This window comes from Symsagittifera roscoffensis, chromosome 8 (assembly GCF_963678635.1).
Source record: "Symsagittifera roscoffensis chromosome 8, txSymRosc1.1, whole genome shotgun sequence".
NCBI classification, from domain to species: domain Eukaryota; kingdom Metazoa; phylum Xenacoelomorpha; order Acoela; family Convolutidae; genus Symsagittifera; species Symsagittifera roscoffensis.
The window spans coordinates 33486018-33510349 of record NC_087069.1 but is presented as its reverse complement, the minus strand read 5'-3'; the positions used below and the strand labels follow the sequence as shown (position 1 = coordinate 33510349).

Genomic DNA, 24332 nt, shown 5'->3' with positions numbered 1-24332 from the left:
ATTTTGTGAAATGGTTTCAACAAAACAAAAATTCTTAGGTTTTGGTAATTTCGGCTAACAATTTTATCAGCTTGAAGTTTTATATCAGTACAATCAAAGTGAAAACCGTTTTTTTAATACTAAAAGAGCTCTAGCATTTATCAAGCGACATATTCTGTTGAATATTTCATTAATTTTTTTTTCGTGATTTTGCGAAGACAGGAATTTAAAAAATATGACACACTAAAAGACAATTCCTCCAGAATTTCAGTGATTGGAACAAAAAGAAATCGTAACAAAAATAGAATTTTGAGAAATATCTCCCTGAAACCAAAACAAAAGAGATCGTACGCATAAAATCCTCAAATGTAAAACGCTACATTAAACTTTTTATGCCCACAAACGTTCGCTGTGTTGTTCAAAAATTTGAAGAATCCGAATGACTTTTTTTGACAAAACAGCAAAATGAAAACTTATTGCGTACGAAGTAAACGCGTAAAATGTTTTGAAAGAAATAAGAATTGCATATTAATTTTGATCGAAGTTTCATTTAATTTTTCGAGACCAAAAACTGAAAAACAATCTATACGATAAGCCAGATGTACTCTGTTTGATCCGTTTTAAATCTTCTTTCAACTACTTTTTAACGTTTATGTTACAAGCAACTTTGCTTGTTAATTTATTGCTCCAAACATTGGTGTTATGAGAAGGTACTAACTAAGTTATTGGTTTTGTCTTAATTTGGGTGTTTTAACCCAACGAAAACTCGTTGTGGGTTGGTTATAGTAGCATTTGAGATAATTCTAAATGGCTAAATTATGGAGTAGTTTCACGTGATAGAAAGCAGGTCGCTCTATTCATGACTGTTTAGTTGTGATTTAGATTTCCATAAATTTCAAGCAGTTTTTTTTTCAGTATCAAAAAAGCATCATAGCTCTAGGTTTTTTTGCTGACGACGATACATTGCCATTCTGATTTACAACTAGACTACGTTCATGAGTTTTTAATTTTGAAGATTTAATAGTAGGATTTTGTTATACTTCGATGCCAATTACTTTTTCGGAACATTTTAAACCTTTCCTTGAGAACTTCAGATTAAACTTTTCTAACAATTTAAACTTTATTCATTAACTTTACTATGCAAAAAAAAACTGTCCTCATGCTGATTCGTTGAATGCTAAGCCAGGTGCTACTAGCATGAAATCGAATATCAATGGAAATCGAAAATCAATGTCTTCCGATCTTCTTCGGCTAATTTTACAAAAAATCTTTTGTGTTTTTTTTTCTGCTGATCAATCATCTCTTCAAAGCTCGCTGCTGAATTTTTTCACGGGTCTACACTAAAAGCTATACTAAAACTTAATTCAATTTTAGTTTTATTCAGTTAAAATTTTTCAATCCAAATTGGTAAATCAGCTTCTGTTTTCACTTAGGTGTTTGCAAATGTCTGTTTTTTATGATCATAAGTACAATAATACTAATAAGAATAATCATTACCCTTTGTAAGGTTATTGCAATTGGGTACTAGACTTCTGTACAAATCCTGTTTGCAAGTTTTGTTTTCTTCATTCTCTTTGCAAATCCTACTCTTCTTGGTTGCAATCATTAAGCATGGTTGAGTTTGTTATTTTAAATACCCGTCCTTTTCAAAATTCGTTTTTATGTTATTCGTTGTAGTTTTTTCAACTCGATTTGTTAAATTTTTTTGTACTTTTTCGGCTTAATAGGCTCGAGCCTATTTTATATTAACTTATTGGCCTAATTTTGAGTGGTTTCAAGAGAAACATAGTTTTTATGTGTGTGTTTTGAGGGCGAGGGGGACTTAATAATTTTTTGTAGTCTTTAACTTTTTTCGGCATTCTTTTTTTCGGCTTAAAAGATTTTGCCAAAATTAAATGGACATAGTGGCCGCATAATGTTCCATTTGACGCGTAAAAAAAGTTTGTGTGCGTGTGTGTGTGTTTGTTTGTTTGAGCGTGTGGGCGACGTGATATATATATATATTTTTAAAATGTTTTCAGCAGAAAGGGTTTCTGCTAAGCTATTTTCGGCTTTGTTACTCCGTGATAATTTTTATTTCGATGCTAGTTTCACATTCAATTGTCTTGGCTTGTTTTTGTTTCAAGCCTAGCTTTATCGATAGATCTGGTTCGAATTTTCTTTCGACTTAGCGGCTTTCATGTTGTGTATCGTAAGCGGTGTGAAGGTCAGCTTCGCCTCTGTGTAATAAATTGTTTCCAAACAATATTAAGTTGTGCATATAATTTTCAAAACAAAAACAAATCTGAACCGTATGGGAGAAAATTTTATGCCCAGCACGGTCCAATTTCAGGTGTCTCATTATGCCTCGAACAATAACATATTTTGCTTCTTAGGTCCAAAGGTTTGTTCGATTGGTAAAAGTTTAATAATTTTGCACCTCGTTATAACATCATTTCAAGTTGCTTCAAATCATGTCAAACTCTCAAAATGTTTCCTATGAAATCGGTTTTCCTACAATGATGTTTTGCAAAAAAAAACTATGATTTAAATTTTTAAATTTGATCAAAGAAACCCTTTCAAGACTGACATATGCGGTAACAAACTTACAACAAAATCAAACTTTTGGAGCTTCAGGTCTCATCCACCCTCCTCTGGGTTCTTCTTATTATCTGTTGCCCATTTTTGATTTGATTTTTTAGTATATACTATTTTTAATTCGTGTTCTGTTATGTCATCTCTCAATGGTTCAACTTGGCACTCTTTACGAATAACTTTCCTCTTTATTTTCGAAAATTCAAGCCCAAAAAATTCTCTATAATTACTGATATCACACAAGAAATCAAAAATTAAATCTAAGTAAACTTATTACCCTCGCAATAGGCAAGGGTATTGCAATCGGATACTAAGACAAAACCTTGTTTGAAAACTACTTCATGTTTCTTAGCATTTCAGGCCATTTTAGCGTGGAGGTAACCAGTGCGACGGGAAAACTCGCGAGCTCAAATCTGACGATGATCTAACTGTGTTTTTGGCCAATAATTTGTCTGCTTGTTTCTTGTCGACCTAGTTGACACATTTTTGAATAGGTTTTGTTACTGCGCATTTTTTTCTTTAATATTGCTTCTGGTGTTTAATTCATTTTAATTTATAAATTTAACTACATTTATTTGCCTTACCTTCTTTGTTTTTTGGCTTAGCTGAAAAAATTTTTTCCACTTAAATTACTTCGGCTTTTTTATTGGATCAGTGACCTGACTTTGGGGTCGCATCAAGAGATACACAATTTATGCGACCCCCTCCGCACTTTTTAATTGGTTGTAGCTTTTACTAAATTTACTACGGCTTGTTTTATATCGGCTTATCATTTTGTTTCTTTTTTGTCTTTTGTTGCTCGAGATTTATTGTGTAGCTGCGTGTGTGATAGGGGAAAGGGGACGTAAAATTTTTAGTTAATTTTTAAATTAAAAAACAGTTTGACTTGAAAAGTTTCTGCTCAGGTATTTTCGGCTTTGTCACTGCTTGGTCTTTTTTTAATGCTTTCTTCGCCTCTGGGTATGAACTAAATTTTATGTTTTTTTTTCACACAAGGAGAGTATGTTTTTTTCACAACCATTTTGCTCCTTTGTGATACATTTATTTGTATAGCAAATGGTACGAAGTTCACCTTCAAAATTATTCTACTGAGCTTGATTTCCAGATTCATGTCTAACAATTTGGTTTTGTCAATGGTTGCATAAACTAATATTTTGTATTGGATGTCTGGTTTAACTGCCTCGTTAAAATTTTCTCAGTTTTGACAAAATTCCACAGAACTGCAAACTTTTATTTCTTGTTTGATCAATGTACTGAGGAAAATTCATTTTGCTGCCGAGATGACTTCTTTCAAAACATGCTACGTTTTGTAGTTCAGTGTCAGTTAATAGAAAATTGACCTGCCTTTCTTTCAATTTTTTGTGTCTGCCATGGCTCATGGTCTTGTTTTTTTTACATTAAGTGACAATATATTGCTATTTAAGCATTTCTTTACTTCTAGCAAAGCCGATTTATTTGTGAGTTGAATACAGTCTTGGTTCTTTGTGGACAACAGAGCAGTGTCATTTGTATACAATAGTGCTACAGTGCTTCCCGTGACTACTTGAAGATCATTTATGTAAGAGTGATCGAAAGGTGCTAAGAATATGTCGCTGAGGTACACCAAAAGTTACCAGCTACTTTTGTTAGATTTTGACTAGTTTGCTTTTGTTAGATTTTTCTGGGTGTACTGTTGACGAGTATCAAGGTAAAATTCTAATCTGTAAGATCTAAAAACGTATTTCGAACTTACAGCTTAATGTCCAATAAAGACGCCGAAACCTCTTGTAACGGCGTATCAATTGCGCCAATAGTGAGTGCCCTTTTTTGATCTGGAACCAAACTCTGTGTTTCTAATTAAACTAAATTTGTCAGCATACAATTGAATCGATCTTTTGTTGTTATATTTTAAGTTTTGGCAACACTTTCTGGCCCTCATAAAGTGTTGAGAAATAATTTTAGATTAAGATAATTTTTGCCTAGTTTTAGGTATTCCAAGGAGAGTTGTTTTGAATGCTTAAGTGTGGTATCATATCAAACCTATTTTCGCCGTGAATCTGAAGAATTAGAAAAAATAAAAAAAAATTCAGAAAAAATGATGTATGTGAGGCTGACCTCACGACAAAAGAGAGCCAATGCTGTGAAATATTTACAGTTTTTCCCACCACAAATATTTGAGAATAAAAACTACAACATAAAACATTACGAGGCCAAACTGTGTGTTTTGTGAATTGTAAGCGGATTCCGCAACAAGGACGCTTCCTTTGTTCTTCTTTTGTTCTTTAAATTTCTTTGATCGTGCCGACAAAATTTTATCATGTTTAAAAATATGTTTGTGGAATCCAGGAACATACAGACACAAAATTGTGCGCCTATCCAGTGCACAGTTTGGCCTCGTAATGATTTTGTTCTAAATCCGAAGTTTTGTTTGTTTTCAAATGACTAGTCGGAACGTTTTTTATTAGTTGCACCACTTCATCTGACGCTTTATGCTTGTTCTTATGCTCGTGAACCCGGAGAAGACAAACTTTATACTTTTTACAAGACACAAGAAGAATGACTGCAAACTAATGCTACAGAACGAAGAGATCGAACCATCAACAACCACTAAATTTCTGGGAATTACATTAAATAACAACCTGACTTGGAAAGACTATCTACAAAGAATTGAAGACAAATCGACAAGGAAAATCAATTTTCTACTAGTACTACGAGCCAAATGCATCAAATCCAAAGTCTTAAAGTTTTTGTACCAATCAACAATTCTACCAGTACTCACATACGCATCACCTTCGTGGGCAAACGCATCAACAAGTCACTTACAAAGATTGCAGAACAGAGCACTAAAAATAGCCTACCATCTACCAGTACTAACACCAACAGAGGAAGTACATAAAATCACCAGGATGAAGACGATTCAAGAAGAACTAACAAGACTAAACTCAAATTACCTCAAAAGAGCTGCACAAACAAACCCCAAGATACAAGAACTAATCCGAGACACTCTACAACAATCAACAGACACATACGCACACAGACTCACACCAATGCAAGCAATTTTCCAACAACACCTTTCCGCAAGATGAACAACACCCGGAAGTTAACAGCTTAAAGAGCAGCAGGTCTGCTTCAGAAGCTTAACTGGTCACAGACCAACACATACTTACATGCTTCTACAACTCGACAACACCACAACTACAACTCTACAATGGCGCCCAAAGTCAGCGGAAAGGCAGTCAAGAAGGCAGGCAAAGCCCAGAAGAAGCCCACTGGAGACAAGAAAAAGAAGAAGAAGAGGCGAGAGACCTACTCTCTCTACATCTACAAGGTGCTGAAGCAGGTCCACCCTGACACCGGCATCTCATCCAAGGCTATGTCGATCATGAACAGCTTCGTGAACGACATCTTCGAGAGAATCGCCGGTGAAGCTTCAAAACTGGCCCACTACAACAAGCGATCAACCATCTCTAGCCGGGAGATCCAAACCGCAGTCAGACTGCTGTTGCCCGGAGAGCTGGCCAAGCATGCTGTCAGTGAGGGAACCAAGGCCGTCACCAAGTACACCAGCTCCAAGTAGACGATCAGCTTCTACAACTAGTTGCTCTGAGCAACACCAAACCGGCCTTTTTAAAGGCCACCAAAAAGCATAGTTCTCTTTGTACTCTAGCTAGCAAGCTCAAATTGGCTTGTATGCAATTTCGAGCTCTCAACAGCTAGCTTTGAGCGTCTAATTTGAGCTACTAAGCTCAACTGAGCTTGTAACTTGCTTAAATCAGCTCCAGACCAACTTTAGAGCTAAAAAACTACTAAATTTTAAGCTTTCACGTCTCAGCCAATCAGATTTGAGCTTCATTTTGCTCTCCAACTTACAGCTCGAAATAGCTAAGTTTAGGCTTACAAAGCTAGCTAACAAGTCCAATTCAGCTAGCTTAAGCTGAAGTGAGCTTTTAGCTGGCTGAAGTTAGCTTTGGGTCAATTCTAGAGGCAGAAACACCAAATTTTCAAGTTTTCACTTCTCAGCCAATCAGATTCGAGCTTAATTTGAGCTTCCGCTATCACTCAGACACGGGCCAATCACCTATGCCGCTTTTGGCGGGTAACCTCCAATCCAAGTATAAATAGTCTGCACTTCACATACTTTACTATATATAGTTGAAAATGCTCCTTAATATATATAAGTAACGACTCACCAGAGCTCTCCTTCTATTGCTCTTTTACGTGCCTAACTATTTTTTTATACGTCGAGCGCTCTCAAGGCTTCTGGAGATCTGAATATCTTGGTTACCTCACGGATTTGTCCAAAATTCAACACCCAAAATCTACTTCTACATCTACAACTCAGCTACACTCAACTGACGAAGAATGGCCCGAACGAAGCAGACTGCACGAAAGAGTACCGGAGGAAAGGCACCCAGGAAGCAACTGGCTACCAAGGCTGCAAGAAAGAGCGCACCTTCCACCGGCGGTGTGAAGAAGCCTCACCGATACAGACCAGGAACCGTTGCCCTGAGGGAGATCAGGAGATACCAGAAGTCCACTGAGCTGTTGATCCGAAAGCTGCCCTTCCAGCGACTGGTCAGAGAAATCGCCCAGGACTTCAAGACTGACTTGCGGTTCCAGAGCACTGCAATCATGGCTCTGCAGGAAGCCAGCGAGAGCTACTTGGTCAGCCTGTTCGAGGACACCAACTTGTGCGCGATCCACGCCAAGAGAGTCACGATCATGCCCAAGGGCATCCAGTTGGCTCGACGAATCCGAGGAGAGCGAGCTTAAGCTCTAGGTGTACTCCACACCAACCAAACCGGCCTTTTTAAAGGCCACCCAACTATCAGTTCTATGTTTCTTCACAGTGAGCTTAGCTCAAGCTAACTTCGACCAGAGCAAGCTCAAGCTGGTATAGGTTGAGCTCTGCTTCCCCCTCATTGGGGTGACGCAGCTGGAAAATGAGCTCGAGCTAGCTGTTCAATTGCTCCCGTACGTAGCCTAACTTTTTTGAGCTTCGAGCTCTCAGAGCTTGGCAAGCTACCTCATAGAGCTCAGGCAAGCTTGTATGAGCTTGATTTAAATCACAGAGCTCGAATAAGCTCTGTGGACTGACCAGTTTTGTAGTTCAGTGTCAGTTAATAGAAAATTGACCTGCCTTTCTTTCAATTTTTTGTGTCTGCCATGGCTCATGGTCTTGTTTTTTTTACATTAAGTGACAATATATTGCTATTTAAGCATTTCTTTACTTCTAGCAAAGCCGATTTATTTGTGAGTTGAATACAGTCTTGGTTCTTTGTGGACAACAGAGCAGTGTCATTTGTATACAATAGTGCTACAGTGCTTCCCGTGACTACTTGAAGATCATTTATGTAAGAGTGATCGAAAGGTGCTAAGAATATGTCGCTGAGGTACACCAAAAGTTACCAGCTACTTTTGTTAGATTTTGACTAGTTTGCTTTTGTTAGATTTTTCTGGGTGTACTGTTGACGAGTATCAAGGTAAAATTCTAATCTGTAAGATCTAAAAACGTATTTCGAACTTACAGCTTAATGTCCAATAAAGACGCCGAAACCTCTTGTAACGGCGTATCAATTGCGCCAATAGTGAGTGCCCTTTTTTGATCTGGAACCAAACTCTGTGTTTCTAATTAAACTAAATTTGTCAGCATACAATTGAATCGATCTTTTGTTGTTATATTTTAAGTTTTGGCAACACTTTCTGGCCCTCATAAAGTGTTGAGAAATAATTTTAGATTAAGATAATTTTTGCCTAGTTTTAGGTATTCCAAGGAGAGTTGTTTTGAATGCTTAAGTGTGGTATCATATCAAACCTATTTTCGCCGTGAATCTGAAGAATTAGAAAAAATAAAAAAAAATTCAGAAAAAATGATGTATGTGAGGCTGACCTCACGACAAAAGAGAGCCAATGCTGTGAAATATTTACAGTTTTTCCCACCACAAATATTTGAGAATAAAAACTACAACATAAAACATTACGAGGCCAAACTGTGTGTTTTGTGAATTGTAAGCGGATTCCGCAACAAGGACGCTTCCTTTGTTCTTCTTTTGTTCTTTAAATTTCTTTGATCGTGCCGACAAAATTTTATCATGTTTAAAAATATGTTTGTGGAATCCAGGAACATACAGACACAAAATTGTGCGCCTATCCAGTGCACAGTTTGGCCTCGTAATGATTTTGTTCTAAATCCGAAGTTTTGTTTGTTTTCAAATGACTAGTCGGAACGTTTTTTATTAGTTGCACCACTTCATCTGACGCTTTATGCTTGTTCTTATGCTCGTGAACCCGGAGAAGACAAACTTTATACTTTTTACAAGACACAAGAAGAATGACTGCAAACTAATGCTACAGAACGAAGAGATCGAACCATCAACAACCACTAAATTTCTGGGAATTACATTAAATAACAACCTGACTTGGAAAGACTATCTACAAAGAATTGAAGACAAATCGACAAGGAAAATCAATTTTCTACTAGTACTACGAGCCAAAGGCATCAAATCCAAAGTCTTAAAGTTTTTGTACCAATCAACAATTCTACCAGTACTCACATACGCATCACCTTCGTGGGCAAACGCATCAACAAGTCACTTACAAAGATTGCAGAACAGAGCACTAAAAATAGCCTACCATCTACCAGTACTAACACCAACAGAGGAAGTACATAAAATCACCAGGATGAAGACGATTCAAGAAGAACTAACAAGACTAAACTCAAATTACCTCAAAAGAGCTGCACAAACAAACCCCAAGATACAAGAACTAATCCGAGACACTCTACAACAATCAACAGACACATACGCACACAGACTCACACCAATGCAAGCAATTTTCCAACAACACCTTTCCGCAAGATGAACAACACCCGGAAGTTAACAGCTTAAAGAGCAGCAGGTCTGCTTCAGAAGCTTAACTGGTCACAGACCAACACATACTTACATGCTTCTACAACTCGACAACACCACAACTACAACTCTACAATGGCACCCAAAGTCAGCGGAAAGGCAGTCAAGAAGGCAGGCAAAGCCCAGAAGAAGCCCACTGGAGACAAGAAAAAGAAGAAGAAGAGGCGAGAGACCTACTCTCTCTACATCTACAAGGTGCTGAAGCAGGTCCACCCTGACACCGGCATCTCATCCAAGGCTATGTCGATCATGAACAGCTTCGTGAACGACATCTTCGAGAGAATCGCCGGTGAAGCTTCAAAACTGGCCCACTACAACAAGCGATCAACCATCTCTAGCCGGGAGATCCAAACCGCAGTCAGACTGCTGTTGCCCGGAGAGCTGGCCAAGCATGCTGTCAGTGAGGGAACCAAGGCCGTCACCAAGTACACCAGCTCCAAGTAGACGATCAGCTTCTACAACTAGTTGCTCTGAGCAACACCAAACCGGCCTTTTTAAAGGCCACCAAAAAGCATAGTTCTCTTTGTACTCTAGCTAGCAAGCTCAAATTGGCTTGTATGCAATTTCGAGCTCTCAACAGCTAGCTTTGAGCGTCTAATTTGAGCTACTAAGCTCAACTGAGCTTGTAACTTGCTTAAATCAGCTCCAGACCAACTTTAGAGCTAAAAAACTGCTAAATTTTAAGCTTTCACGTCTCAGCCAATCAGATTTGAGCTTCATTTTGCTCTCCAACTTACAGCTCGAAATAGCTAAGTTTAGGCTTACAAAGCTAGCTAACAAGTCCAATTCAGCTAGCTTAAGCTGAAGTGAGCTTTTAGCTGGCTGAAGTTAGCTTTGGGTCAATTCTAGAGGCAGAAACACCAAATTTTCAAGTTTTCACTTCTCAGCCAATCAGATTCGAGCTTAGTTTGAGCTTCCGCTATCACTCAGACACGGGCCAATCACCTATGCCGCTTTTGGCGGGTAACCTCCAATCCAAGTATAAATAGTCTGCACTTCACATACTTTACTATATATAGTTGAAAATGCTCCTTAATATATATAAGTAACGACTCACCAGAGCTCTCCTTCTATTGCTCTTTTACGTGCCTAACTATTTTTTTATACGTCGAGCGCTCTCAAGGCTTCTGGAGATCTGAATATCTTGGTTACCTCACGGATTTGTCCAAAATTCAACACCCAAAATCTACTTCTACATCTACAACTCAGCTACACTCAACTGACGAAGAATGGCCCGAACGAAGCAGACTGCACGAAAGAGTACCGGAGGAAAGGCACCCAGGAAGCAACTGGCTACCAAGGCTGCAAGAAAGAGCGCACCTTCCACCGGCGGTGTGAAGAAGCCTCACCGATACAGACCAGGAACCGTTGCCCTGAGGGAGATCAGGAGATACCAGAAGTCCACTGAGCTGTTGATCCGAAAGCTGCCCTTCCAGCGACTGGTCAGAGAAATCGCCCAGGACTTCAAGACTGACTTGCGGTTCCAGAGCACTGCAATCATGGCTCTGCAGGAAGCCAGCGAGAGCTACTTGGTCAGCCTGTTCGAGGACACCAACTTGTGCGCGATCCACGCCAAGAGAGTCACGATCATGCCCAAGGACATCCAGTTGGCTCGACGAATCCGAGGAGAGCGAGCTTAAGCTCTAGGTGTACTCCACACCAACCAAACCGGCCTTTTTAAAGGCCACCCAACTATCAGTTCTATATTTCTTCACAGTGAGCTTAGCTCAAGCTAACTTCGACCAGAGCAAGCTCAAGCTGGTATAGGTTGAGCTCTGCTTCCCCCTCATTGGGGTGACGCAGCTGGAAAATGAGCTCGAGCTAGCTGTTCAATTGCTCCCGTACGTAGCCTAACTTTTTTGAGCTTCGAGCTCTCAGAGCTTGGCAAGCTACCTCATAGAGCTCAGGCAAGCTTGTATGAGCTTGATTTAAATCACAGAGCTCGAATAAGCTCTGTGGACTGACCAGTTTAAGCTAGTACACCTTGTGTGAGCTCAAAATTTTTCAATTGCTCCCGTACGTAGCCTAACTATTTTCAAGTTCGAGCTCTCAGAGCTCGGCAAGCTATCTCACAGACCTCAAGCGAGCTCCTACGAGCTTGATTTAAATCACATAGCTCTGATAAGCTCTGTGGACTGACCAGTTTGAGGTAGAAGTTCTTGTGGGAGCTCAAAATTTTTTTTTCAATTGCTCCTTTACGTGCCTAACTTTTTTTACTTTTTATTATCTGCTCTCTCATTGGCTGTTGGTATGAGGGCCAATCAGAGAGCAGAGAAGTCGGTCGGAAATTGATAGATACCTAGCGATTTTTGCCAATCTCAAACCCAACTTCTACTTCAATTTCTACAACAACTACAACTGCAACAACCATGTCTGGACGAGGAAAGGGAGGAAAAGGACTTGGCAAAGGAGGAGCAAAGAGGCACCGAAAGATCTTAAGAGATAACATCCAAGGCATCACCAAGCCAGCCATCAGACGTCTTGCTCGACGAGGAGGTGTCAAGCGTATCAGTGGACTGATCTACGAAGAGACCCGAGGAGTGCTCAAGAACTACTTGGAGAGCGTGATCAGGGATGCTGTAACCTACACCGAGCACGCCAAGAGGAAGACCGTTGTAGCCATGGACATCGTCTACGCCCTCAAGAGACAAGGCAAGACCTTGTACGGATTCGGAGGTTAAGAAGCTTCTTAGCCAGCTGCTCTCCTAGCTGCAGCACCAAACCGGCCTTTTTAAAGGCCACCAACTATCTCAGTTCTTAAGTCAAGCTCTACTAGAGCTCTAACGAGCTCTGCTAGAGCTCTTAACAAGCTCAGCTAGTTAGTGTAGAGCTTTCAGCATATCTAAAATAACTTAAAATGCTAGCTGGATTCTGATTGGCTCTCCCATCTTGGTGGCCGATTTGAACTTACTACCCTAAGACAGGGAGCCAAATTGCGGGTAAAGTCAATCGTCAATCTACAACTTCTACCACAACAGCTACAACTACAACACGATGTCAGGCAAAGGAGGAAAATCGAAGAGCGGCAAAGTTGGAGCCAAGGCCAAGACCCGATCAAGCCGAGCTGGACTGCAGTTCCCTGTTGGAAGAATCCACCGATTCATCCGCAAGGGCAACTACGCTGAGCGAGTTGGTGCTGGAGCCCCAGTCTACCTTGCTGCTGTGCTCGAGTACTTGACTGCTGAGATCCTTGAGCTGGCTGGCAACGCTGCCAAAGACAACAAGAAGTCCAGGATCATCCCCAGACACTTGCAGTTGGCCATCAGGAACGACGAAGAGTTGAACAAGCTGCTCCACGGAGTGACCATTGCTCAGGGCGGTGTGCTGCCAAACATCCAGGCTGTGCTCCTACCCAAGAAGCAGTCTTCGTCTCAGCCCAAGTCTGACAAGAAGTAAAGAGCTTCTACCTCAACCAGTTGCTAGCTTTCAAGCTTCAACACCAAACCGGCCTTTTTAAAGGCCACCAATCTACTAGTTCTATCTTCTATCAAGCCCAGCAAGCTTAACTGGAATACAAACAGTAAGCTGAGACATCCTAGCAATCCTAAATAGCCTCAAAGTGACGTAGAAATTAAAAATTGAAGCCAAAATAAGCTTGGAGCTGAGAGCCAATCAGAATTGAGCATTCTTCGAGCTCGATTTGAACACAGTTTTTTAAGTTAGCTTCGCTTTTTGCTGCTTCTACAACTCGACAACACCACAACTACAACTCTACAATGGCACCCAAAGTCAGCGGAAAGGCAGTCAAGAAGGCAGGCAAAGCCCAGAAGAAGCCCACTGGAGACAAGAAAAAGAAGAAGAAGAGGCGAGAGACCTACTCTCTCTACATCTACAAGGTGCTGAAGCAGGTCCACCCTGACACCGGCATCTCATCCAAGGCTATGTCGATCATGAACAGCTTCGTGAACGACATCTTCGAGAGAATCGCCGGTGAAGCTTCAAAACTGGCCCACTACAACAAGCGATCAACCATCTCTAGCCGGGAGATCCAAACCGCAGTCAGACTGCTGTTGCCCGGAGAGCTGGCCAAGCATGCTGTCAGTGAGGGAACCAAGGCCGTCACCAAGTACACCAGCTCCAAGTAGACGATCAGCTTCTACAACTAGTTGCTCTGAGCAACACCAAACCGGCCTTTTTAAAGGCCACCAAAAAGCATAGTTCTCTTTGTACTCTAGCTAGCAAGCTCAAATTGGCTTGTATGCAATTTCGAGCTCTCAACAGCTAGCTTTGAGCGTCTAATTTGAGCTACTAAGCTCAACTGAGCTTGTAACTTGCTTAAATCAGCTCCAGACCAACTTTAGAGCTAAAAAACTGCTAAATTTTAAGCTTTCACGTCTCAGCCAATCAGATTTGAGCTTCATTTTGCTCTCCAACTTACAGCTCGAAATAGCTAAGTTTAGGCTTACAAAGCTAGCTAACAAGTCCAATTCAGCTAGCTTAAGCTGAAGTGAGCTTTTAGCTGGCTGAAGTTAGCTTTGGGTCAATTCTAGAGGCAGAAACACCAAATTTTCAAGTTTTCACTTCTCAGCCAATCAGATTCGAGCTTAGTTTGAGCTTCCGCTATCACTCAGACACGGGCCAATCACCTATGCCGCTTTTGGCGGGTAACCTCCAATCCAAGTATAAATAGTCTGCACTTCACATACTTTACTATATATAGTTGAAAATGCTCCTTAATATATATAAGTAACGACTCACCAGAGCTCTCCTTCTATTGCTCTTTTACGTGCCTAACTATTTTTTTATACGTCGAGCGCTCTCAAGGCTTCTGGAGATCTGAATATCTTGGTTACCTCACGGATTTGTCCAAAATTCAACACCCAAAATCTACTTCTACATCTACAACTCAGCTACACTCAACTGACGAAGAATGGCCCGAACGAAGCAGACTGCACGAAAGAGTACCGGAGGAAAGGCACCCAGGAAGCAACTGGCTACCAAGGCTGCAAGAAAGAGCGCACCTTCCACCGGCGGTGTGAAGAAGCCTCACCGATACAGACCAGGAACCGTTGCCCTGAGGGAGATCAGGAGATACCAGAAGTCCACTGAGCTGTTGATCCGAAAGCTGCCCTTCCAGCGACTGGTCAGAGAAATCGCCCAGGACTTCAAGACTGACTTGCGGTTCCAGAGCACTGCAATCATGGCTCTGCAGGAAGCCAGCGAGAGCTACTTGGTCAGCCTGTTCGAGGACACCAACTTGTGCGCGATCCACGCCAAGAGAGTCACGATCATGCCCAAGGACATCCAGTTGGCTCGACGAATCCGAGGAGAGCGAGCTTAAGCTCTAGGTGTACTCCACACCAACCAAACCGGCCTTTTTAAAGGCCACCCAACTATCAGTTCTATATTTCTTCACAGTGAGCTTAGCTCAAGCTAACTTCGACCAGAGCAAGCTCAAGCTGGTATAGGTTGAGCTCTGCTTCCCCCTCATTGGGGTGACGCAGCTGGAAAATGAGCTCGAGCTAGCTGTTCAATTGCTCCCGTACGTAGCCTAACTTTTTTGAGCTTCGAGCTCTCAGAGCTTGGCAAGCTACCTCATAGAGCTCAGGCAAGCTTGTATGAGCTTGATTTAAATCACAGAGCTCGAATAAGCTCTGTGGACTGACCAGTTTAAGCTAGTACACCTTGTGTGAGCTCAAAATTTTTCAATTGCTCCCGTACGTAGCCTAACTATTTTCAAGTTCGAGCTCTCAGAGCTCGGCAAGCTATCTCACAGACCTCAAGCGAGCTCCTACGAGCTTGATTTAAATCACATAGCTCTGATAAGCTCTGTGGACTGACCAGTTTGAGGTAGAAGTTCTTGTGGGAGCTCAAATTTTTTTTTTCAATTGCTCCTTTACGTGCCTAACTTTTTTTACTTTTTATTATCTGCTCTCTCATTGGCTGTTGGTATGAGGGCCAATCAGAGAGCAGAGAAGTCGGTCGGAAATTGATAGATACCTAGCGATTTTTGCCAATCTCAAACCCAACTTCTACTTCAATTTCTACAACAACTACAACTGCAACAACCATGTCTGGACGAGGAAAGGGAGGAAAAGGACTTGGCAAAGGAGGAGCAAAGAGGCACCGAAAGATCTTAAGAGATAACATCCAAGGCATCACCAAGCCAGCCATCAGACGTCTTGCTCGACGAGGAGGTGTCAAGCGTATCAGTGGACTGATCTACGAAGAGACCCGAGGAGTGCTCAAGAACTACTTGGAGAGCGTGATCAGGGATGCTGTAACCTACACCGAGCACGCCAAGAGGAAGACCGTTGTAGCCATGGACATCGTCTACGCCCTCAAGAGACAAGGCAAGACCTTGTACGGATTCGGAGGTTAAGAAGCTTCTTAGCCAGCTGCTCTCCTAGCTGCAGCACCAAACCGGCCTTTTTAAAGGCCACCAACTATCTCAGTTCTTAAGTCAAGCTCTACTAGAGCTCTAACGAGCTCTGCTAGAGCTCTTAACAAGCTCAGCTAGTTAGTGTAGAGCTTTCAGCATATCTAAAATAACTTAAAATGCTAGCTGGATTCTGATTGGCTCTCCCATCTTGGTGGCCGATTTGAACTTACTACCCTAAGACAGGGAGCCAAATTGCGGGTAAAGTCAATCGTCAATCTACAACTTCTACCACAACAGCTACAACTACAACACGATGTCAGGCAAAGGAGGAAAATCGAAGAGCGGCAAAGTTGGAGCCAAGGCCAAGACCCGATCAAGCCGAGCTGGACTGCAGTTCCCTGTTGGAAGAATCCACCGATTCATCCGCAAGGGCAACTACGCTGAGCGAGTTGGTGCTGGAGCCCCAGTCTACCTTGCTGCTGTGCTCGAGTACTTGACTGCTGAGATCCTTGAGCTGGCTGGCAACGCTGCCAAAGACAACAAGAAGTCCAGGATCATCCCCAGACACTTGCAGTTGGCCATCAGGAACGACGAAGAGTTGAACAAGCTGCTCCACGGAGTGACCATTGCTCAGGGCGGTGTGCTGCCAAACATCCAGGCTGTGCTCCTACCCAAGAAGCAGTCTTCGTCTCAGCCCAAGTCTGACAAGAAGTAAAGAGCTTCTACCTCAACCAGTTGCTAGCTTTCAAGCTTCAACACCAAACCGGCCTTTTTAAAGGCCACCAATCTACTAGTTCTATCTTCTATCAAGCCCAGCAAGCTTAACTGGAATACAAACAGTAAGCTGAGACATCCTAGCAATCCTAAATAGCCTCAAAGTGACGTAGAAATTAAAAATTGAAGCCAAAATAAGCTTGGAGCTGAGAGCCAATCAGAATTGAGCATTCTTCGAGCTCGATTTGAACACAGTTTTTTAAGTTAGCTTCGCTTTTTGCTGCTTCTACAACTCGACAACACCACAACTACAACTCTACAATGGCACCCAAAGTCAGCGGAAAGGCAGTCAAGAAGGCAGGCAAAGCCCAGAAGAAGCCAACTGGAGACAAGAAAAAGAAGAAGAAGAGGCGAGAGACCTTCTCTCTCTACATCTACAAGGTGCTGAAGCAGGTCCACCCTGACACCGGCATCTCATCCAAGGCTATGTCGATCATGAACAGCTTCGTGAACGACATCTTCGAGAGAATCGCCGGTGAAGCTTCAAAACTGGCCCACTACAACAAGCGATCAACCATCTCTAGCCGGGAGATCCAAACCGCAGTCAGACTGCTGTTGCCCGGAGAGCTGGCCAAGCATGCTGTCAGTGAGGGAACCAAGGCCGTCACCAAGTACACCAGCTCCAAGTAGACGATCAGCTTCTACAACTAGTTGCTCTGAGCAACACCAAACCGGCCTTTTTAAAGGCCACCAAAAAGCATAGTCCTCTTTGTACTCTAGCTAGCAAGCTCAAATTGGCTTGTATGCAATTTCGAGCTCTCAACAGCTAGCTTTGAGCGTCTAATTTGAGCTACTAAGCTCAACTGAGCTTGTAACTTGCTTAAATCAGCTCCAGACCAACTTTAGAGCTAAAAAACTGCTAAATTTTAAGCTTTCACGTCTCAGCCAATCAGATTTGAGCTTCATTTTGCTCTCCAACTTACAGCTCGAAATAGCTAAGTTTAGGCTTACAAAGCTAGCTAACAAGTCCAATTCAGCTAGCTTAAGCTGAAGTGAGCTTTTAGCTGGCTGAAGTTAGCTTTGGGTCAATTCTAGAGGCAGAAACACCAAATTTTCAAGTTTTCACTTCTCAGCCAATCAGATTCGAGCTTAGTTTGAGCTTCCGCTATCACTCAGACACGGGCCAATCACCTATGCCGCTTTTGGCGGGTAACCTCCAATCCAAGTATAAATAGTCTGCACTTCACATACTTTACTATATATAGTTGAAAATGCTCCTTAATATATATAAGTAACGACTCACCAGAGCTCTCCTTCTATTGCTCTTTTACGTGCCTAACTATTTTTTTATACGTCGAGCGCTCTCAAGGCTTCTGGAGATCTGAATATCTTGGTTACCTCACGGATTTGTCCAAAATTCAACACCCAAAATCTACTTCTACATCTACAACTCAGCTACACTCAACTGACGAAGAATGGCCCGAACGAAGCAGACTGCACGAAAGAGTACCGGAGGAAAGGCACCCAGGAAGCAACTGGCTACCAAGGCTGCAAGAAAGAGCGCACCTTCCACCGGCGGTGTGAAGAAGCCTCACCGATACAGACCAGGAACCGTTGCCCTGAGGGAGATCAGGAGATACCAGAAGTCCACTGAGCTGTTGATCCGAAAGCTGCCCTTCCAGCGACTGGTCAGAGAAATCGCCCAGGACTTCAAGACTGACTTGCGGTTCCAGAGCACTGCAATCATGGCTCTGCAGGAAGCCAGCGAGAGCTACTTGGTCAGCCTGTTCGAGGACACCAACTTGTGCGCGATCCACGCCAAGAGAGTCACGATCATGCCCAAGGACATCCAGTTGGCTCGACGAATCCGAGGAGAGCGAGCTTAAGCTCTAGGTGTACTCCACACCAACCAAACCGGCCTTTTTAAAGGCCACCCAACTATCAGTTCTATATTTCTTCACAGTGAGCTTAGCTCAAGCTAACTTCGACCAGAGCAAGCTCAAGCTGGTATAGGTTGAGCTCTGCTTCCCCCTCATTGGGGTGACGCAGCTGGAAAATGAGCTCGAGCTAGCTGTTCAATTGCTCCCGTACGTAGCCTAACTTTTTTGAGCTTCGAGCTCTCAGAGCTTGGCAAGCTACCTCATAGAGCTCAGGCAAGCTTGTATGAGCTTGATTTAAATCACAGAGCTCGAATAAGCTCTGTGGACTGACCAGTTTAAGCTAGTACACCTTGTGTGAGCTCAAAATTTTTCAATTGCTCCCGTACGTAGCCTAACTATTTTCAAGTTCGAGCTCTCAGAGCTCGGCAAGCTATCTCACAGACCTCAAGCGAGCTCCTACGAGCTTGATTTAAATCACATAGCTCTGATAAGCTCTGTGGACTGACCAGTTTGAGGTAGAAGTTCTTGTGGGAGCTCAAATTTTTTTTTTCAATTGCTCCTTTACGTGCCTAACTTTTTTTACTTTTTATTATCTGCTCTCTCATTGGCTGTTGGTATGAGGGCCAATCAGAGAGCAGAGAAGTCGGTCGGAAATTGATAGATACCTAGCGATTTTTGCCAATCTCAAACCCAACTTCTACTTCAATTTCTACAACAACTACAACTGCAACAACCATGTCTGGACGAGGAAAGGGAGGAAAAGGACTTGGCAAAGGAGGAGCAAAGAGGCACCGAAAGATCTTAAGAGATAACATCCAAGGCATCACCAAGCCAGCCATCAGATGTCTTGCTCGACGAGGAGGTGTCAAGCGTATCAGTGGACTGATCTACGAAGAGACCCGAGGAGTGCTCAAGAACTACTTGGAGAGCGTGATCAGGGATGCTGTAACCTACACCGAGCACGCCAAGAGGAAGACCGTTGTAGCCATGGACATCGTCTACGCCCTCAAGAGACAAGGCAAGACCTTGTACGGATTCGGAGGTTAAGAAGCTTCTTAGCCAGCTGCTCTCCTAGCTGCAGCACCAAACCGGCCTTTTTAAAGGCCACCAACTATCTCAGTTCTTAAGTCAAGCTCTACTAGAGCTCTAACGAGCTCTGCTAGAGCTCTTAACAAGCTCAGCTAGTTAGTGTAGAGCTTTCAGCATATCTAAAATAACTTAAAATGCTAGCTGGATTCTGATTGGCTCTCCCATCTTGGTGGCCGATTTGAACTTACTACCCTAAGACAGGGAGCCAAATTGCGGGTAAAGTCAATCGTCAATCTACAACTTCTACCACAACAGCTACAACTACAACACGATGTCAGGCAAAGGAGGAAAATCGAAGAGCGGCAAAGTTGGAGCCAAGGCCAAGACCCGATCAAGCCGAGCTGGACTGCAGTTCCCTGTTGGAAGAATCCACCGATTCATCCGCAAGGGCAACTACGCTGAGCGAGTTGGTGCTGGAGCCCCAGTCTACCTTGCTGCTGTGCTCGAGTACTTGACTGCTGAGATCCTTGAGCTGGCTGGCAACGCTGCCAAAGACAACAAGAAGTCCAGGATCATCCCCAGACACTTGCAGTTGGCCATCAGGAACGACGAAGAGTTGAACAAGCTGCTCCACGGAGTGACCATTGCTCAGGGCGGTGTGCTGCCAAACATCCAGGCTGTGCTCCTACCCAAGAAGCAGTCTTCGTCTCAGCCCAAGTCTGACAAGAAGTAAAGAGCTTCTACCTCAACCAGTTGCTAGCTTTCAAGCTTCAACACCAAACCGGCCTTTTTAAAGGCCACCAATCTACTAGTTCTATCTTCTATCAAGCCCAGCAAGCTTAACTGGAATACAAACAGTAAGCTGAGACATCCTAGCAATCCTAAATAGCCTCAAAGTGACGTAGAAATTAAAAATTGAAGCCAAAATAAGCTTGGAGCTGAGAGCCAATCAGAATTGAGCATTCTTCGAGCTCGATTTGAACACAGTTTTTTAAGTTAGCTTCGCTTTTTGCTGCTTCTACAACTCGACAACACTCCCAAATGGCATCAGCAATCGCAAACTACGACCAAAGCGACGACGAATCTAATTCCGAGTTAATAATCGAAGGAAGCCTGACACCAACAAGCAATGATCAAGGAAAGGCCTCGCCTCAAAGGCAACTGACAATGGGACCAAACCAAGATCAACATGCTGCTTACAACACAGTAAAACGACAACAGTTCAAGAATGTGCCCAAAGGGCAACCGACAATGCATTCAGAAAACTGGCAAGACAATCTTGATGACGCTTCGCCTAAAAGGCAACCGACAATGGAGCAAAGTCAAGCAACTAATCGAAAGCGCAAAGCGGAAGAATCACAAGCTCAAAGCAACAAAAGACCCTTCACAAGCTCAAAGCAACACTTCACGAACATTATCTACATAAGCTTTGCAAAAGACAAAATTCCAAGCCGAATGACTTTCACCAAATCAATACGTAACCTGACTAAAGTACAATATCCTGGTCAAACCAGGGACCTCAAGACTGGCCTAGGCTATTCAATCAAGCCTGAATCGCCTCAAATAGCCCAAGTTATCACCCAAGCCAACCTCGATGACCTGTTTCCCGACACGGAAGTAAAAATCGGAGGCAGACAACACAAGACAAATCAACCCAACAAGAAACAAACTTCCAGCTTTGTTATCTCAAGAGTCAGTGAACAACTCAGCGAAGCTGACATCCAATCTGAACTTGAGGAGATCAACAACATCAAGGTAGCAAAGCTCTTCCGAATCCAAAGCAGAAGCCTAGACAAGCCAACACAACTCATCAGAGTTTTCACAGATGATGACCTAGCCTGCAGAAAGGCAATCGACATTGGGGTCTACATCTGCAACGAACGAAAACGATGCGAAGCATCCAAAACAGAACCACGAGTAACACAGTGTTACAAATGCCAAAATTTCGGCCATATGGCCATAAACTGTCCGAACCAGCAACGATGCCTCAGATGTGGCGACAACCATGCAGTCAGAGACTGCAAAACTCCAAAGCAGCAAGTTCAATGCATCAACTGCAGAGGCGAACACCCGGCGCAGTACAAAGGATGCCCGGTTTACAAGACAGCTCAAGTCGAAGCCCAAAAAGCACAACCAAAAGTGCAAAACTACGCTCAAGCAGTCAAACATCTGCAACGAACTGTGCAAAACAACTACGCTCAAGCAGTCAAACCACAACCAACCATGAGCAAAGAGGACATACAGCAGTACATTAAAGAAACTGTTGAAACTACAATAGCCGATCAAGTCGAAAAAGCAGTGCAAAAAGCCATGGACGAAAAGATAACCGATGCAATCACCAAAGCTGTCGCTAAATCATGTGAGAAAATTAACGAAACAGTCAGCAATGCAGTTAGAACTCAATTCGAGAAAATAGATTTCACTGAGCTGTTAACATCAAACATAAAAGCAAAACAAAATACAAAAACACACAGAGAAGCAAGCAGCAGCAGACATAGTAGCTCCCGAAATCAAAACAACAACAACAAACCAAAATGAATAGACTCAAGATAGCACAACTCAACTGCAGAAGTATAAACAAGCACAAACTGGAGATCCAAGATCTTCTAGCGAAACACAACATCACTATAGTCTGCTTCAACGAAACAAAAACCAAACATCCACCAAAACTACAAAACTTTAACCTTGCAGCGGCAATCTGTGACAGTGTCACAGGCTCGGCAATTTACATCAGAGACAACATACAGTACCAAGTACTGGAACAAGCACAGCACATAAACCAAAACCACAGAGAACGCAGAAAAGTATGCGAGACGATCAAGATCAACACAATGGGTATCACTGTAACAAGTGTTTACCTTAGCCCAAACGCAGAGATAGAGAACGTGACTTTCAATGGAAAAGATCCAAAGCACATCATCGTTGGAGACTTCAACGCACAGATCAAATCTGTCAACCCAAAAGCAAGAGCAACCAACAGCAACGGAAGAGTTGTAGACGCTCTCATGCACAACTACTTCATCTTGAACGGTTCCGAACCAACACACCAAAGTGACTCAGTCCTAGACTTACACTTTGCATCACCAAAAATGGCTTGCTTATGCACGAACTTTGAAGTGTCGGACACAACACCAAGCGATCACTACATGACAATTGCAGAGTACGAACTAACTGTTCCAAAGAGAACATGCACAAAACCAAACTGGCGAAAATTCAGAGGTACTGTAACGAACTACAAGTTCAACCCTGACTCAATCAAAACTGACGAAGGTCTAGCTCGAGAAGCTGACCAGATAGCCAAACACATTGACAAATGCTACCAAGGCAGCCTCAAAGAACACAAGCCCCAATTCACGAACCCACAACTAGTCGAACTAGTCAGAAACAAACACAAACTTGAACGACAAAAACAAAAGATGAGACGATATGACCAACACGACACCAATGACTACAAAGACCTGTGTACAAAGCTAAACAAAACAAAGAAAGACATCAGACAGCTAAAACAGACAGTAGAAGAAGAAAACCAACTCAAACTACTCAGTGAAATGAACAAAGGACCAACACAACAGAATTTCTGGAAAGCAGTAAAAAAGCTCACAGGCACAAGACCTAAACGAACGAGTAAACTGAAAATGACAAATCAAGACGCTGCGAACCACTTCGCTAAGATGCTCAAAGCAAACATGACGACAAATATAACAAACTCTCAGGCAGCTCTAACGCATGAACAGAAAGTACATGACAAGGTGTCACAGGCGAAAATCCAAGACTTTCAACTGGAACAGACAGGTTTTGCACAAACAGAAATTAGCTTAAAGCAACTCAAAGACGTGATCAATCACAGAAAAAACACTGCCCCAGGACAAGACAAAGTTAGCTACAAAGCGATGAAAAACCTGCCCATCAACGTACTAGAAGTACTAAGACAAATCATAGTACAATCGCTGAGAAGTGGCTACGTTCCTTTAGGCTGGAAACAAGCGACAGTATCAATGTTACCAAAACCCGAGAAAGACCACAAAGATCCCAAAAACTATAGACCACTCTCACTTACAAGCTGTATCGGGAAGATCTGCGAATGTTTTGTCAAAGAGCAGCTACTAGTACACTGCGAAGATCACGACATCTTCGGACACTTTCAAAGTGCATACCGAAGCAAACGATGCACCACCGACAATTTACTCTGTCTAACAGAGACAATCTATAAAGAGAATAACTGGAAGCAACCCGTTGCAGCAGCATTTCTAGACGTGCAACGAGCCTTTGACTCTGTCTGGCACGAAGGCTTATACTACAGACTACTAGAGATCAACTGTCCGAAGTGGATTGTAAAATGGACCAAGAGTTTTCTGACAGACCGACAGTTAACAGTAGTATACCACCAAGCCAAAGCCGAAAGTTTCACACCCAGTGCAGGAGTACCACAAGGAAGTGTAATCAGTCCAATCCTTTTCAACATCTATGTAAGCAAACCAGAAGCAGGTCTAACAACAATATCACAATATGCCGACGACATAGCAATTTACACAAGTTCAAACACAAGCAAGAATGCAACACACAGACTACAAGGTGGCCTAAACAAACTTGAAGCATGGTGCCAGAAATGGAAGATAGACGTGAACCCGGAGAAGACAAACTTTGTACTTTTTACAAGACGCAAGAAGAATGACTGCAAATTAATGCTACAGAACGAAGAGATCGAACCATCAACAACCACTAAATTTCTTGGAGTTACCCTAAATAACAACCTGACATGGAAAGACTATCTACAAAGAATTGAAGACAAATCGACAAGGAAAATCAATTTTCTACTAGTACTACGAGCCAAAGGCATCAAATCCAAAGTCTTAAAGTTTTTGTACCAATCAACAATTCTACCAGGATTCACATACGCATCACCTTCGTGGGCAAACGCATCAACAAGTCACTTACAAAGATTGCAGA

The 24332-nt window shown here is 42.5% G+C and overlaps 14 protein-coding genes across 14 annotated transcripts; all 14 read left to right on the top strand.

Annotated features, from left to right (window-relative positions):
- Positions 1-5740: 5740 nt before the first annotated feature.
- LOC134853629 (histone H2B.1/H2B.2) lies at positions 5741-6109 on the top strand. The gene has a single exon (XM_063869633.1). The coding sequence runs from the start codon at positions 5741-5743 to the stop codon at positions 6107-6109; it is 369 nt and encodes a 122-aa protein (XP_063725703.1).
- Positions 6110-6894: 785 nt separating this feature from the next.
- LOC134852918 (histone H3-like) lies at positions 6895-7305 on the top strand. The gene has a single exon (XM_063868785.1). It carries the CDS (start codon positions 6895-6897, stop codon positions 7303-7305), a length of 411 nt encoding a protein of 136 aa, XP_063724855.1.
- A 2210-nt stretch (positions 7306-9515) lies between these two features.
- Positions 9516-9884, top strand: LOC134853628 (histone H2B.1/H2B.2). Its single transcript, XM_063869632.1, has one exon. It carries the CDS (start codon positions 9516-9518, stop codon positions 9882-9884), a length of 369 nt encoding a protein of 122 aa, XP_063725702.1.
- A 785-nt stretch (positions 9885-10669) lies between these two features.
- Positions 10670-11080, top strand: LOC134853627 (histone H3). The gene has a single exon (XM_063869630.1). The coding sequence runs from the start codon at positions 10670-10672 to the stop codon at positions 11078-11080; it is 411 nt and encodes a 136-aa protein (XP_063725700.1).
- A 729-nt stretch (positions 11081-11809) lies between these two features.
- On the top strand, positions 11810-12121 carry LOC134853626 (histone H4). The gene has a single exon (XM_063869629.1). It carries the CDS (start codon positions 11810-11812, stop codon positions 12119-12121), a length of 312 nt encoding a protein of 103 aa, XP_063725699.1.
- A 313-nt stretch (positions 12122-12434) lies between these two features.
- Positions 12435-12836, top strand: LOC134853625 (late histone H2A.2.2). The gene has a single exon (XM_063869628.1). It carries the CDS (start codon positions 12435-12437, stop codon positions 12834-12836), a length of 402 nt encoding a protein of 133 aa, XP_063725698.1.
- Positions 12837-13156: 320 nt separating this feature from the next.
- LOC134853623 (histone H2B.1/H2B.2) lies at positions 13157-13525 on the top strand. Its single transcript, XM_063869627.1, has one exon. It carries the CDS (start codon positions 13157-13159, stop codon positions 13523-13525), a length of 369 nt encoding a protein of 122 aa, XP_063725697.1.
- A 785-nt stretch (positions 13526-14310) lies between these two features.
- Positions 14311-14721, top strand: LOC134853622 (histone H3). Its single transcript, XM_063869626.1, has one exon. The coding sequence runs from the start codon at positions 14311-14313 to the stop codon at positions 14719-14721; it is 411 nt and encodes a 136-aa protein (XP_063725696.1).
- A 729-nt stretch (positions 14722-15450) lies between these two features.
- On the top strand, positions 15451-15762 carry LOC134853621 (histone H4). Its single transcript, XM_063869625.1, has one exon. It carries the CDS (start codon positions 15451-15453, stop codon positions 15760-15762), a length of 312 nt encoding a protein of 103 aa, XP_063725695.1.
- Positions 15763-16075: 313 nt separating this feature from the next.
- LOC134853620 (late histone H2A.2.2) lies at positions 16076-16477 on the top strand. Its single transcript, XM_063869624.1, has one exon. It carries the CDS (start codon positions 16076-16078, stop codon positions 16475-16477), a length of 402 nt encoding a protein of 133 aa, XP_063725694.1.
- Positions 16478-16797: 320 nt separating this feature from the next.
- LOC134852813 (histone H2B.1/H2B.2-like) lies at positions 16798-17166 on the top strand. Its single transcript, XM_063868610.1, has one exon. It carries the CDS (start codon positions 16798-16800, stop codon positions 17164-17166), a length of 369 nt encoding a protein of 122 aa, XP_063724680.1.
- A 785-nt stretch (positions 17167-17951) lies between these two features.
- LOC134853619 (histone H3) lies at positions 17952-18362 on the top strand. Its single transcript, XM_063869622.1, has one exon. It carries the CDS (start codon positions 17952-17954, stop codon positions 18360-18362), a length of 411 nt encoding a protein of 136 aa, XP_063725692.1.
- Positions 18363-19091: 729 nt separating this feature from the next.
- Positions 19092-19403, top strand: LOC134853618 (histone H4-like). Its single transcript, XM_063869621.1, has one exon. The coding sequence runs from the start codon at positions 19092-19094 to the stop codon at positions 19401-19403; it is 312 nt and encodes a 103-aa protein (XP_063725691.1).
- Positions 19404-19716: 313 nt separating this feature from the next.
- On the top strand, positions 19717-20118 carry LOC134853617 (late histone H2A.2.2). Its single transcript, XM_063869620.1, has one exon. The coding sequence runs from the start codon at positions 19717-19719 to the stop codon at positions 20116-20118; it is 402 nt and encodes a 133-aa protein (XP_063725690.1).
- Positions 20119-24332: the final 4214 nt, after the last annotated feature.